The sequence below is a fragment of the Vulpes lagopus genome, chromosome 11, assembly GCF_018345385.1.
Source record: "Vulpes lagopus strain Blue_001 chromosome 11, ASM1834538v1, whole genome shotgun sequence".
Taxonomy (NCBI): Eukaryota; Metazoa; Chordata; class Mammalia; order Carnivora; family Canidae; genus Vulpes; species Vulpes lagopus.
Window position 1 is genome coordinate 76093122 of NC_054834.1, and position 14426 is coordinate 76107547.

At 58.2% G+C, this 14426-nt stretch overlaps 1 protein-coding gene across 23 annotated transcripts in view; it reads left to right on the forward strand.

Moving 5' to 3' along the window:
- The first annotated feature begins 529 nt into the window (after nucleotides 1–529).
- Nucleotides 530–14426, forward strand: part of NRXN2 (neurexin 2) — a 107023-nt gene continuing 93126 nt past the window's right edge. For all 23 annotated transcript variants that reach the window (XM_041723122.1, XM_041723136.1, XM_041723131.1 and 20 more), the window contains exons 1-2: nucleotides 530–726; nucleotides 9660–10663. In XM_041723122.1, the coding sequence (XP_041579056.1) occupies nucleotides 9919–10663 (745 nt within the window). In that variant the 5' untranslated portion in view covers nucleotides 530–726; nucleotides 9660–9918. The remainder of the gene's footprint in view (nucleotides 727–9659; nucleotides 10664–14426) is intronic.

Genomic DNA, 14426 nt, shown 5'->3' on the forward strand with positions numbered 1-14426 from the left:
TCCTCCTTCCCTAGGCTCCAGGCAGCCCGGGCCCGTCCCTGGGCGTAGCCAGTAGAGGGCGCTGCGGCCCGGGCCCCCTCACCGATCCTGCTCGTCGTGGGCCCCCAGTCGGCGCCCACAGCCTCTCCTTGGGCACGTCCCAGTCCCGGGCGCTGCTACACTGGCCGGCGGGTCGAGGGATGCGGGACCCGAGGGCGCGACCCAGAAGGGGAGAGGCCAGGGCGCCTGGGTTCCCGGAAAAGACACTGGGACTGGGGTGGGGGTCGGCCCGTTTGGGAGCCGGGGCGCCTGGGCTGAGGACCGCGAGAGGCGGGGAAGAGCTCGGATGCCCTGGGGCCGGGACGCCTGGGTCCCCGGCAGGGGAGGGAGGTGGGCCCGTGGAGCAGCGGGACTGGCGGCTTCTGCGCCTTCGCATTGGCTTCGCCGCTCGTCCGTTAGCACCGCGTGGCCCAATGCGCGCGTCTGGGGGGCGGGCACTGGTGCTGATGCTGCCGTCAGTCGGTGTTGCAGGGATGCGGCGGCGGGAGCAGCCGCCCTGACTCGCAGAGCATCCTCCGAGCGGCACCGCGGCGGGGCGGGCGGACGAGCCGGCGGGCGGGGACGGCGGGGAGCGAGAGAGGCGCGAGGCGGCCGACACCGCTGGCCCCGGCTCTACCACCCGCTGGAGACGGGGAGGCCCTGGGGCTCCGATCCCCACCCTCCAGCTCCTGGCGCCCCTAGAACCAGGTACGGGGGGGGGGTGCTGCGGCGGAGACGGGCGGGGGGCGGGAGCGGATCGGGGGAGGGGAGCGTTCGGAGGGGCGGGGGAGGCAGGAAGGATGGATTGGGGGGCGGGGGCGCTGCCGCGCTGAGAGGGTTGGCTGGGTGACAGCGAGGAGGCTAAGTGGCTGAGGAGGGGGTTGGGGGTAGGAGGCTCCCTGTGGAAGGGGCACTGGCTCTGAGCTGGGGTGAATGGAGAGAGGTGGGAGGGAGGGTCGTTGGGGGAAGGGATGGGGCGAGAAGGAGGGGCATCCGGATGGCTGGGAGGGAGGCTCTGAAGGGGGGTCCCCAGTCTGTGCTAGCCCCAAGGGCTGGAAGCAGTGTTCGTCCAGAGGGGCTGGGAAGCTGTTGTGCTCTGAAGGGTCTGCAGGGGAGAAGCCAGCGAAGAATTGGGCTTAGTGGGAGAAGGGGAGGGCGCTGGAGAGGGGAAAGAGAGAAGTGGAGAGGCAAGGCAGGAGCAGGGGCCAGGCCAAGGGCTTCATACTGGGGGGCACTATTGAGGACCAGGCTTTACTGGGGGATGGGAGCCAAGGGGAGAGGAGGTGATTGGGAGGGAGCAGAGGTGAAGGTGCCAAGGTGCTGGAGGCAGAGATGGGTCTGTGCCGGTGGAGAGCCAGGAAAGATGGGGGGCCTGAGGGAGAGGAGCGGAAGCTTGCGGGGGAAGGTTGGGGGCGATGGAGAGGGAGACTGGGAAATCAGCAGGAGGGGGCTGTGCTGGGGTGGGAACGCGCTGGGGGCGGGCGACAGGGTGATGGTCAGAGAGTGCTGCAGGGAGAGGCAGCTGCAGGGCCCTGGGCTTGCTCCCCCACCCCCAAAGAGGAGGGGACCATTTCTCAGGTCCCAGCCTCTCCCCCAGCTGAAGGAGCCATCTGCCCTGGGTTCTTTGGGCTGGGTATGAGCTCCTGAACCCCTGATGGCCCTTTGGAGGCAACATTGGCTTTTCCGGGGGCTGCTGCCTTCTTTACTTGCAACCCCCACTGGAGTCCTGGGCAAAGGCATCTGGTGCCTCATGGAACAAGCAAGGACTGGGAGGGGATTGTTTCTTGGTGCCTGGAGGTGAAGGGGGTAGTTTTCCAGACCTGGAGGGATGGAATAAACCTTAGAGGGTAGGTCTTGGGTGTTCAGTCCTCTCAGCTGCTTTGGGGATTTCCATACCCCTCTGGTTTTGTACCTGTGTTGGAGATGGGGTGGGGTGGGGTGGGTGAGGACCTCCCCCTCACTCCCACCCCTCCCTCTGTCCACCTGCCTTGTGTCTGGGTATTCCTTCTGGGGGACTTTAGGGCTTTACATTCTCTACCTTCTGCCAGAGAAGTAGAAAGAGGGAAAGGAGGCAGAAGGAAGAAAGAGTGAAGGGAGGTCGGTTGGTCTGTTAATCATGAGGCCTTCTGTTTTGTGGATGCTTGAGCCACTCCAGTTCCTAACTCCTCCTGCCCCCATGGATGCCTCCGGGGATGCTGGCATCTGAGGCTGGGTTGGATCTTCTTGAGGGTTGGGGAGAAGGGTATAGCTGGAGGTTCCTTCATTCCTACTGGAGAAAGTGTCCTCAGACCCATTCTAGCTTCAGATCTGGGTGGCTGGGGAGTTCTCTCCAGGAGTCAGGATTCTGTCCTGGCTTGTCAGCCTGGGCTGAATCCACGCTATGGGCTCCTGAGAGGCTGGGGCTGGGTTCTGGAGGGGCTGTTAGGGACCTCTCTGGGAAGCTCTCACTCTCAGCCTGGGTCCAGTTGCTGCCTCCTGCCCGCCCTTGTCAGTGACACAGACATCCTGACACCGATACGTACACTCGGTGGCACCCACCCAGACACACACCTACACAGACACACACACCTGCATACACAATACACCTCCCGGCGGCACACCGCCTACATTCCCCTCCCGGAGAGACTGCCACCTCGCTGCCTGCCTCAGAGACCTCCCCCAGGTGCCCTGTTCTCATGTACATGACACACACACACACACACACACACACACACACACACACGGCCCCTGCATACCCCCCAGAGCCCCAGCTCTGCACTGTTGGCCTTCACCCATAGTACACACACACACACAGCCCCCCTACCATCTACCCATTCACCTCCCCAGGTTTACACGATCATGTCAGCACACCTGCACTCTTCCATGCACACCCGCACCCCTGGAACACACCCTCCTGGACGCCTCCTACCCCTGTCCACATCATGAAGTGTCACGTTAGCATGTTGCCTCAGGCCTTTGTGTGTGTGCATCCCGGCATACACTCATGCTTGCTAACACCCTTTATGCCCTGGCTTACCCCCTGAGCTTCTCCCCCATTTTCATTCACTCCCGTACACTCTATATCTGCATACCCTGGGAGAGGCCCTCCAAATCAACCCCATTCCCCAGCCCCAGGCCCTCCTACCCCTCCTGACCATGGCCACAATCCTTCCTGGTCAAGCTACACCTGGCCTTCCTCAGAAACTCCCACCCCTGGCACTAATCCTTGGGACTCTACCCCTGCCTGATGCTGGAGCCACACTGTCCATTCATTCCCAGCTCCAAGCCCAGCCCCCAGGGGGACACCGACCATGTGTCTCACATGCCACCTACGCTGCTGCTCCATCTGTTGGGGCGGCTCCCCACCCGGCCCCATCCACACCGGCAGGCCTGTGGGCTCAGAGACACACTCAACAAATAATCCAGCATCTGCACGGCACCTGATCATTTACAAAGCCTTCTTGCCACCACCACAGGGGCACCACGTAGGCTCAGCTCTGCCCCTCACTGAGCCTCAGTTCCTCATCTGTAGAATGAGGGTCCTCATACCTACCTTATGCCTTCTTGCAAGGACTAGATGAGGTGACAGAAACAACGGTACATCATGTTCCTACTGTGAGCCCGGCTCTGGGCTAAGTGCTCTGAACTTTACCGGATGTATTTGCCAGGAACGGATCGAGCCTCTAGCAAGCAGCAGCTGTTTTCATCATGGTCATATAACCTTCCACACACATGTGCTCACACCTGTCATGGATACCCTTAGGAACATTCCCAGGTACCTCATGCTTACTCACAAGGCTGTCCCTGGAAACCATGTGTCCCCTCTGTATCACTGGGGTGTGCCCACCCAGGTCGGTATCCCCCAGCTGTGCACAGAATAGGGGTGAGCTCACCCGTCCCCTGGCTTGCACCCAAGCTCCTCGGTGCCTGTGCTCCAGCCCCCACTTTGCCGAGTCATTCAATTGCACCTCAGTCCCCAGCTCATCCAACTCCTCAGCCCCACACACCTGACAACAGCCTCATCATGCACGCCTTGAGCTGCCACCTCTTGTGCCAGCCCCCTGTGTGCTTCCCTCCATGTACAGAGACCTGCGCAGGGACCCTCCCATGTACACACCATTCACTTCCTGCCAGTGCTGCTATGGGACAACCCTCTCCCATCTTCCTAGACAGGAGGAGGTGCCCCCCAGAGTAGGGGAGGGTCCAGGGGGCAACATTTGAGTCTCAGCTCTGCCACTTCCAAGCTATATGACCCTGGGTGGTGGGGGTAGCCATTTCCTCTCTGAGTGTGTTTCCTCATCTGCAAAAGGGGGCAGTGATAAGACTTGCCTTGATTACTTTCCCCACCTGGTGGAATCAAAGGAAACATGAGACACGTGGAGTTTTGCACATTGCAAGATGCTGAGATGAGTAGTTTTAAATGTAATCATTAATAAAACATATACTTTAGTCTATGCTAGGCACTGTTATAAAGTGCTTTATGTATATTAACTCTTAATTTTGACAATGCTGGTATTACCTCTATTTTACACATAAGGCCCAGAGGGGCTGAGTAGTTGGCCCAAAGTCACACAGCCAGAAAAGGGGTAGAGCTGGCATTTGAACCCAGGCTCCAGAGTTAGCGCCTCTGGTCACTATTTGTTTTTTGCTCATAGCTGGGGTGTGGCCAGGTACGGACATGCTCTAGTTCTTCCCAAAAAAGTCATCAGGGCTGGAAGGAGGGAGCAGAGAAGTGAGGTCAGAACTGCTTGTGGCCCACCAGGCCTGGCCCCTCCCAAATGATTCAAGGGCCCCCTCCTGAGTTTTTCTGAGCAGTAGTCATCCTGCCTCAGCTCACAGTCTCCACAGAAGGGGAACTCACCACTACTCACCACTACCCCCCACCCCCCCACCTCCCACTCCCCCCACCCCCGCCCTGGAGGCAGCCTACTCCACTGTTGGATGCTTTAAATTGCCAGCAAGCTTCTCTTTAGCTCGAGCCAAAAATCTCCCTCCTCCTAACACGCACTTCTCCCACCTGTCCATGGGCTGCCTTCTGGGGCCACCAGAATGTGTGTAAACCCAGCTCTTCCTCCCTGGCGCCTGGGGGAGGCCCCTGCTGTCACACTCCCAGCTGGCATGAGAGGGAGCTGGCGTGAGGAGAAGAGAGCCAGAGGGAGGCTGGCATTCCCATGGTTGGAGGTGTGCGTGTGTGTGCATGCATGAGCACGCACGCGTGTGCGGTGTAGATGTGGCCAGAGATGGGGGTGGATGATCTGAGAAGGCGCCCAGCCAGGGGCTCTGCCAGTGTGGGCATGGACAATCTCTGCTCCCGGAATTTGCATCTGTTTGCTCAGGTGGCAGTGGTGGTAAAGGCCGGGTGTGTGTGTGGTGGTGGTGGTGGTGGTGTGGGGTGTGTGTGTGGGTGTGTGGGTGTATGTGTGGGAGGGTGGTCACTGAGGCTCTCTATCGGGAGGAAGGCCCAGGTCTGAAATGGTGGGTACAGTGGGAAGTGCCTAGAGTGGAAGGCCAGGAAGCTTTGTTTTAGTCTTGCTCTGCTGTGTGGTCCTGGATCAGTCACTGCCCCTCTCTGGGACTGTTTCCACCTCAGATAAAGCCAGAAGATTGAACTCTGTGACCTCTGAATTCTGTGGTTTAGAGTCTGAGCGGCCTACTCAGTCTGGGTTGTCTGCAGAGGGCAGTGGTCCTTGTGGAGGCCAGATCAGAGAAAGGTGGGCTCTGAGCTCCACACGTCCCTGCAGCCTGTGGGCAGCGCAAGGTGGCAGGAAGGCCACAGGCATGAGAGCCAGTGGACCCCTGACCTGCACTCACACTTGGGCAAATGAGTTTCTCACGTGAAGTTCAGGCTGCTTGTCCGTAAGCCTGGGGTGATGAGTGGACTCACCAGACTCCTGGAATTCGGGGTTAAATGAGACTGTGCAGGCGGTGGTCCAGCCAGGTGGTCCAGCCAGGTTCTGGGGTGGGGATCCCAGAAGTCACAGCCTACGTGCCACTGTGGCACTAGCCTGGCCTGGCCTGGCTATGGAAGACTAGAAGGAGGTTGTCAGCCTAGGAGGACCTGGAAAGGGTCTGTGGGAGAGGGCTCAGTGGGTGAGAGAGTAGGCCAGGTCCCAAGAGTAGCCGAGGCATCCCCAACCGACCCCCCCTCGGTGGGTCCCCTCCTCACTGGCTCAAGGCTGCAAAGTCCATCTGTGGGTAGGAGGCATTGGGTAGCTGACTGGGTGCAGAATCCCAGGGAACATGGGAGAGGTCAGGTCCCCAGAGGAACAGGGGCCAGAGATGGCTGGTAGTGTGCACTGAGCTGACTTGTCAGTCAGTGGGCACTGGAGAAGAAGAGTGTGTCTTGGGGAGCAGTGGCTGGACTGTGGGTACAGGGGGCTTCCAGTGCCCTGCATGAGCCTGGGGGAAGGGCCATTGCCCTGTAGAACTCTAGGGGGACCATTTGTTTACCTGATGTAGTTGTGCAATGCAATGGCAAGGTGGCATGGAGATCTGAGGCCAGAGAGCTGTGTACCAGTAGAGGAAGGATGGTGTGTCCTGGGTTTGCAGGAACCCCCTGCATCCTGGGGGGAAGGGTGGGTTGAAGGCTGGGTCAGCAGAAACTTAGTTCCAGGGAGGGGAAGAGCAGCAGGCTTCCCAGGGAACTGTGGGGGTGGGGTGGGGTGGAAGGAACGCAGGTGTCCACTTAGCACACACTCCTCTTGGGGCCCTCACTGTCTCACAAGCCTGAAGCTGCCCCAAGGGTCCCTAGGTCCGTGGAGAGAGGACCCAGGGAGGGCTGGGGCTTCCTTCTGGCCAGCCCGGCAGTCCCTGTGCCGGCACCGAGCCAGGCTGGCCTGTGCTGCGGAGCTGTGGGCTGTGGGGAGAATGAGTAATGAGTCGTGAGGGGCCCTGGTTCCCAGACCCTGCCCTCACCCCTCCCTGGCAACACTGCACAAGCCCAGTCTCTGCCCCCCACAGCTGCCTCACAGCACAGGACCCGCTCCCGTCCCACACTCCCCCTCCACAGCTTGGCACACACAGCCCGGAGGAGTCACCCCCTCCTGGATTCTCATGCAGTTTGCCTCCCCCCACCCTCACTGGCCTCCAGGTAAATTCCTTCTGGCTCCTAGGACCCAGGCAGCTACCTCCTAGCCTCTGGAGGCCTCCTCACCAACCTTCACTTGATCTGTGCTCTGCCAACCTCCCCAGCAAGGGAGACCCTGCCCTGAGGCTTTTTCAGTAAGAAGCCCTCTGCTAGCTCCCCTAGGGTATGACAGAGGGATTGGGCTCCATGGTGGGGCAGGGGGAACTAATCCCCTCCTCCTGAGCTGAGGGGTGAGTGGACAGAGCACGAAATCCTATTCCCTCTGCTAGAGGAAATCGATAGCTAATTAATTCCCTCCCCAAAATGTGTTGGGAGGTGGGGGTGGGGGTGGGGAGAGAGGCAGGGCCAGTGAAGACTGAGACCCTAACAGAGGGGGAAAATGACAGAGGAAGGGTGTCACTCTTTTGGCCTCCTGGCCTGTGGTCTCTGCCTCGGTTGAGGGTCTCCCTGCCCCTTCTGGAGAGGAGGGGGTTTGGCCTTTCCCTTCCCCAAGCCTAAGGGTCCCCCTCCCCTGCCCTGGGCCAGGGTGGGGGTGCATGTGTGTGGGGGTAAGGGCGTCAATCAGCCTGGGAGCAGGTGCTGCATTTAATTTGATTGGCTAATTAGCCCGCGCATGTTAATTATCTCCATTACCCAATGAGGAGAGGCAGTGGCAAAGCTATATATAACCCGGACAGTGTTCAGAGGGAGAGGGGGCTGTCTTCCTGGATTGCCTTCTGTCCCCTGCTTGGGAAGGGGCAGCCCTTGGAGGGGCAGTGAGGCAGGACACTTGAGTCCCCATTGACGCCTGTGGGATTGGGCAGGGGGTGGGGTGCTGGGGGTGACAATCAGAAAAAGCCTGATGGAAGGACTTGAGAACTTGGCTTTGAGGGTCTCTTGGAGATGGCTCCCCAAACTCTCCCGCTCTTCTCCTGAGGACTTGTCTGTCCCTTCTTCCTTGGCACCAAGGATGACCAACTTGTCATCCAACCATCCCTGCCCTCCCTGACTCTCTGCTCACTCCCCTGCTATGGTTTTTTAGGGTGCCCCTAGCTTTTTTCTCTCTCCCCTCATACTCTGGCTTCCTCCCATGTAGAAAGGGACTACACCCATCTGATCTCCCTCACCTCTCCTCCTTTTGTTTCTCACTGCCCTGAGCTACACCTGTGGCTGCCCCATCGTTTGTCTCCTTGTGGACAGGCAGGAGTCTGGCCCATGTGGATATTAAGTTCCAGTTCCCTGCTGATGGGCTGTGTGCCCTTGGGCAAGTCCCTAGACTTTCTATGTGGGCTTCCCCAGTGGTTAATGGGAATAACGGGACTTCTCAGAGTGATTAAGTAAAATGCCATTTGTAAAAATGCCCAGCATCCAGGGCTTTGACAAATGCTGTTTGGAATAATTTTCTCCATCTTTTCTTTTCTCTTCTTCCCATCAGGCCACCTTTCTCCTCCATTACTCTTCTGTCACCTTTCCTGCGATTACCTCCCCTGCCCCCGCCCCCTTCAATCTTTCCCTATCTCTTCCTAAACTTTGGCCCCTCCCTGCTTCTTTCCCAAGCTTCTCCCCACCTCCTTCCCTTCCTCCCTCCCCAAAATAAAATCAATGCAATATTCAGGAGGGTTGTTGGATATAAATAATTACGACTCGGAGTTTAACGAGATGCAAATTCCCCTCCCCGGTGTGGGGTATAAATTGCTCTCTGACAGCCCGTTACAAGGGTAATCATTTCAGAAAGGCAATTTTATGTAAATAAGCTTGCTTGCCTCCTGGTTGCTCCCCCAGCCCTGGATGGGGAGGGAGGTGGAACTGAGGGGTGAAGAGAACCCAGGTATTGGGCCAGGCCTGAGGCTGAGGACTGGAAACTGGATGTTGAGGGTGACAGACATTTAGGTTTAGGAAGGATCTGGGCTGGTGACCAGTGGGGTTGGGGCCCAGGCCTGGGTGAGTGTTATCTGGGGGGGATTGGAGATGTGGAATCAGATGCTTGTGTCCTTGCATGGATGGAGAGGGTTTGGGGCCTGGCCCATCCTCGCTAGCTTCTCTCCCTTGCCCCCTTCTCAGCCAGGTTACCCAATGATCCCATTGATGAATTGGCGTTTAATTAATCCCAATGAATTATTTAGCAACTTCATTATCCAGCATCAGGAGCTGATGAGAGAGCCGCGACTGGCTGGCTGGTGGTGGGAGCACCACACAGATGTTGGGTGGCTCTGAGAGAGGAAGGGGCTGGGGTCACCAGCTTGGGGTAGCTCTCCAGGCCTCACCCCCAGGAGCTGGCCCTGGTCCTGACCAGAGGCGAGGGTGAGGGTGCGGTGATTGGGCTCCTATCGAACCTTTAAGAGGCTACTACCCACTCGCCCACGTCTCAAATTAATAATCACCCTAATGAGTGCCATCTCTCTGCAAGTGCTGGGCCCCAGAACTACCGTCCATGGTGATGTCCCTTGCTCTGGGACCCTCTCTGGGTCAGGGCCAGCTCCTCAAATCCTAAAGGGAAACAATTGGGTGACGGGGGAATCAGCACCCACGATCCCCTCCTTAACCCTTCCCCTCCTCCGAGCCCCTCATTAACCCTTTCCTCTCTGTTTTCCCGCAGGCATCCCTCCCCCACCTTTCGTTGGAGCCCGCAGCGGGGGAGGGGCGCCTCCTCCTCCTCCTCCGCCGCCGCCGCCGCCCCCGGAAGCCGGGACCTGGGCCTCTGCGCCTCGCCCCGCGGCCGGGCTCATGGCACTGTGAGCCGACGAGGGAGCCCCGCTCGGCGCGGGGGGCACCCGGCCCCCTCCCCGCCCCATGCACCCGCGGCTCTGAAACCTGAGCGGGGCCGGGGGCCGGGCGGGGCCGGGGCCGCCGGAGGGATGGCGGCCGGGAGCCCGTGGCGGCCGCCGTCGCCGTCGCCGCCGCCGCCGCTGCTGCTGCTGCTGCTGCTGCTGACGCTGGCGGCGGGCGCGGGCGGCCTGGAGTTCGGCGGCGGCCCGGGGCAGTGGGCTCGCTACGCGCGCTGGGCGGGCGCGGCGAGCAGCGGCGAGCTCAGCTTCAGCCTGCGCACCAACGCCACGCGCGCGCTGCTGCTCTACCTGGACGACGGCGGCGACTGCGACTTCCTGGAGCTGCTGCTGGTGGATGGGCGCCTGCGGCTGCGCTTCACGCTCTCGTGCGCCGAGCCGGCCACGCTGCAGCTGGACACGCCGGCGGCCGACGACCGCTGGCACATGGTGCTGCTGACCCGCGATGCGCGCCGCACGGCGCTGGCCGTGGACGGCGAGGTCCGCTCCGCCGAGGTGCGCTCCAAGCGGCGGGAGATGCAGGTGGCCAGCGACCTGTTCGTGGGCGGCATCCCGCCCGACGTGCGCCTCTCGGCGCTCACGCTCAGCACGGTCAAGTACGAGCCGCCCTTCCGCGGCCTCCTGGCCAACCTGAAGCTGGGCGAGCGGCCCCCCGCGCTCCTGGGCAGCCAGGGCCTGCGAGGCGCCGCGGCCGACCCCCTGTGCGCACCCGCGCGCAACCCCTGTGCCAATGGCGGCCTCTGCACAGTGCTGGCCCCCGGCGAGGTGGGCTGCGACTGCAGCCACACGGGCTTCGGCGGCAAGTTCTGCAGCGAAGGTGAGCCCGGGGGAGCCGCCGCTGGGCGCCGCGACCCGGGGTCTTGGCCCGGGGGGTGTCCGCACCAGCACGCGAGGGTCGTGAGGGGCGGCTGAGGGCGCGCGGTGGGGACCCGCGCCCGGTTATGCGCCCGGTTAACCAGTGACCTGTGTGGGCGCGGCCAGTGCGGGGCGACCTGGGGGTGGCACCGTGTAGTCTGGTCCTCGGGGCCGGCTGGAGGACGAGGTCCTGCGGGTCGGGTGAGTGAGGGAGTGTGGGCCCTGGACTGGTGCTGGCCAGGGGGCGCGGGAGAGGCCGCGAGGACTGCTCGCGGCGGGCGGCGGCGGGGCGCGAGGGGCTATGGGTGGGGCCGGTGTGGGCGGGGCTGCGGCGGGCCGGGGCTCGCCGAGCCGGTGCTGGCCGCGATCCGGGAGCCCCTGAGAGCGAAGCGTGGGAAGTTCCGCAGCTGAGGCCTGGGCAGGACGCGAGGCAGAGGGACCGGGCAGAGGGGAGGGAGAAGGGCGCGCAGCAAGGGCAGGTGAAGGGGGTGGAAGATGGCGAGGTTGTGACTGGAAAGGGAAGTTTTGGGGAGGGAGAGCTTCCACGAATTCCCCAGAGGCGGAGATGAGTGAAAAGAGGGGACAGGTCGCTGGTGGCGCCAGGCCCGCCAGGCCCGGGTCCCTGTGGGCTGTGGTTCAGGGGGAAGGAGGGACTTGAAGGCACTTGCTGTACTTTGGTCTGGTGGGGGAGTGGGGGAGACATTCCCCATCAGTTTGGGGGTGGGGATGGGAATCTCCTTCGGCCCTGGTCTGTGGTGCAGGCATGCTTTCCTCTGTCCCAGATCCCTAGAAGCTGTGGGCCATCTAGCAGCTGTGTGTGCGTCTGCCCACTCTCTCAAGAGGTGGAGTCTTTGCAGGGAGTCTGTGCATGTGCATGTGTGTGCCTGCATGTGCCTACAGACTGGTGCAGCCCTAGGACTGCTTTGGGGATGGGTGTCCTGCTGGCTGCCAGCATGTGGACAGCCATGGGAGGAGTCGAGTCTGCAGGTGCGGCCCTGGGTTTGGGATATACAGTATTTTGACTGTGTATCTGCGGTTGTGGTGGGGGAATCCTTAAGGAGAGTGTTTGGATTGCTTTTGTGGGGTTATTTATATAAGGTTGTGGGATATATCTTCAGGAACTGTGTGTATTAAGTTAACCTGACACCTTCTCACCTTTTCTCCAAGGAGTTCAGGTGCTCCCTAAACTGTGAAAGCGTGTGTCTATGTGTGTTCGCCTGCATGTGGAGCTGTGAGTCTGGCACTGTGTGTGTTATGTGCGAATGGTTTGCTTGAACAGAGTAGTGTTTACAGATGGGAGTGCAGTGCCTAGGAGATTGAATAGTACACAAGTGTAAGGGTGTGTGCTCATGTGTAGGTAACCGTGTGCATGTGTTTTAATGTGAGACCTCAGTAAGACATTGGAACTCCATAGAGAATCTTCCTTTTCAAGACTTTGAACTTGATTTTCTGATCTCTATGACCTTTCCCCTCCCAGCCTTTCTAAGAAAATAGGATGAACCACACTTCTAACTTGATGGAAGGGGAATTTGAGCTACAGAAAGGTTACAGTAGTTTTTTTTTTATTTTTTTATTTTTTTATTTTTTATTATTTTTTTTTTATTTATGATAGTCACAGAGAGAGAGAGAGAGGCAGAGACACAGGCGGAGGAAGAAGCAGGCTCCATGCACCGGGAGCCTGATGTGGAATTCGATCCGGGGTCTCCAGGATCGCGCCCTGGGCCAAAGGCAGGCGCCAAACCGCTGCGCCACCCAGGGATCCCCAGAAAGGTTACAGTAGTTAGTCCCTGGTCTCACTGGCAAAACTGGGCCTAAGTGTTTGAAAAATGCAGCCAGAGGCACACTGGTCCATCAGAGCCCCCGTGTCCATTCACTGAAAGGATTTATTGGCCAGTGAGGTGCCCAGTGAGCCAAACAAGGTGTGTGCTTTTGAATATGGGCTGTGTGGTTGTGTGTCTGAGATGTGTTGAAGTACCTGTGTGGAGGAGAGACAGTTGTGTGTATCATATGGATGTGTTGGATGTGTATGAGATAAATGTGTTAGCTGTGTTGAGCTGGGAGAGATGGCTGCATATCTGACACATTTTGTGTGTGTGTGTGTGTGTGTGTGTGTGTGTGTGTGTGTGTGTATGTATGAGATTCATGAAGAAAAGGAAAAGGGGTATTAGGTGAGTGTCATACAGCTGGTTGGGGGAGAGTTACCTCTGTGTGTATGTATGTGTGATAGCTGTTGGGGAGTGGTGGTGCTTTGTCTGTGATAAAAGAGCAGAGATAGTCCTCTCTGCCTTCCTAGTACCGAATATAGTACCAGGCCCTTAGTGGGTGTTTGATAAGGATTTGTAGAATGAATTAAGATATATTAATAAGTGTTTGAGAGAATAAAGGCTTGGGTATGTGCATATGGAAATATGTCTGCGTATATTTTCAGATATATGTTGTGGGTGGGCCTGGGGTTGTAAACACTGATTGTTTCTGGAGGTGACAGGCACAGTGACAGCCCTACTGATTTGTCTCCTTCTCCGCACCCTGTGACCTCATTCCCTCTCTTTATATTTGTTCCTATTTCCTGGGCAGCTTTTGTAATATCCTGTGCTCATTACACTTCTTCTAGTACATTCTCATCCAGCAGAGGAGGAAAGGAATGCACTCCTACCTTTGGGTGTGGGGGTTGAGGAGGAAGACTTTAAGGGGACTAGGCCTGGCTCCTCATCCCTAGACAGATCCCAGGGCCAGAGTCCCCAGGTTTCCCCTGGAGTTACAGTCACGTCATTATTATCTGCTTTGAGTGATTCTCAATTTTATGGAGATTGTGGGCATTTTAAAAAGCCAGTAATTCACAGTACCTTTCCAAATAGGAGTTATTTTTATATCTGTCCGCTGTGAAAATGGACGACTCAAACTACTATGAATTCAGGAAAGCTTTTAGATGACTTCAATGTTATATTTGCCATTGTGGTTAATCAAATATACATTAGAAAAAAAGTTTTTTAGCTTTATATGCAAGACATATCAATTTGCCTTCAGTATCTGGTGTGCATATGGATTTGTGGATGCTTTGGAATCCCCCCTGCCTTCCTGGGTCTGGGCCTACCCATTGACCGAGAACTTCCCTGTTAGGAAATCTGCTTTTCCCCGCCACCCCCCCACCCCCGCAGTGAGGGGGGGCAGTTCTAACCACAGGTAATTGAAGAGAGAGCTAAGTATGAGTAACTAAGTGTGTGTACCCACTGCTGATTATCACCAAAGCTGGGATGGAGTCGACAGGGACTGTGCAGTGATTTGGATGTGAACTCCTCCTGTCACTCATGTGTGAGGATAAAGGGCTGAAAAGTGACCAGGGGAGAGGCTGTGCAGGTATATGTGTGAGACCTCGAGTGGAATGGGTGCACAGATGTATAGGACGGAATGGCAGGAGTCTGCCTAGTTCAGGAGAGGAGTATAAAGCTACTTGTAGTGATGGTGTGCCAGCAGGGAGGTAGAGGCATGTTATTCATGTGTGGGCTTCTTATGTTGGTTGGTGATTGAATTCTATAAGTAGCTATTGAGGCCTTCTTTGTGTGAGGCCTCATGTTGAGAGCTGAAGGGGGGTCAGAAATGAATAAGATGCTGCTCGGGGTATCGGCTGTTTAATTGGGAAAACAGGTAAAAAAGCAGTCCAGTGTGTGGTGAAGAGCACAGATTCTGCAGCCAGATTGCCCAGGCCATGTGACCTTGGACTTCAGCTC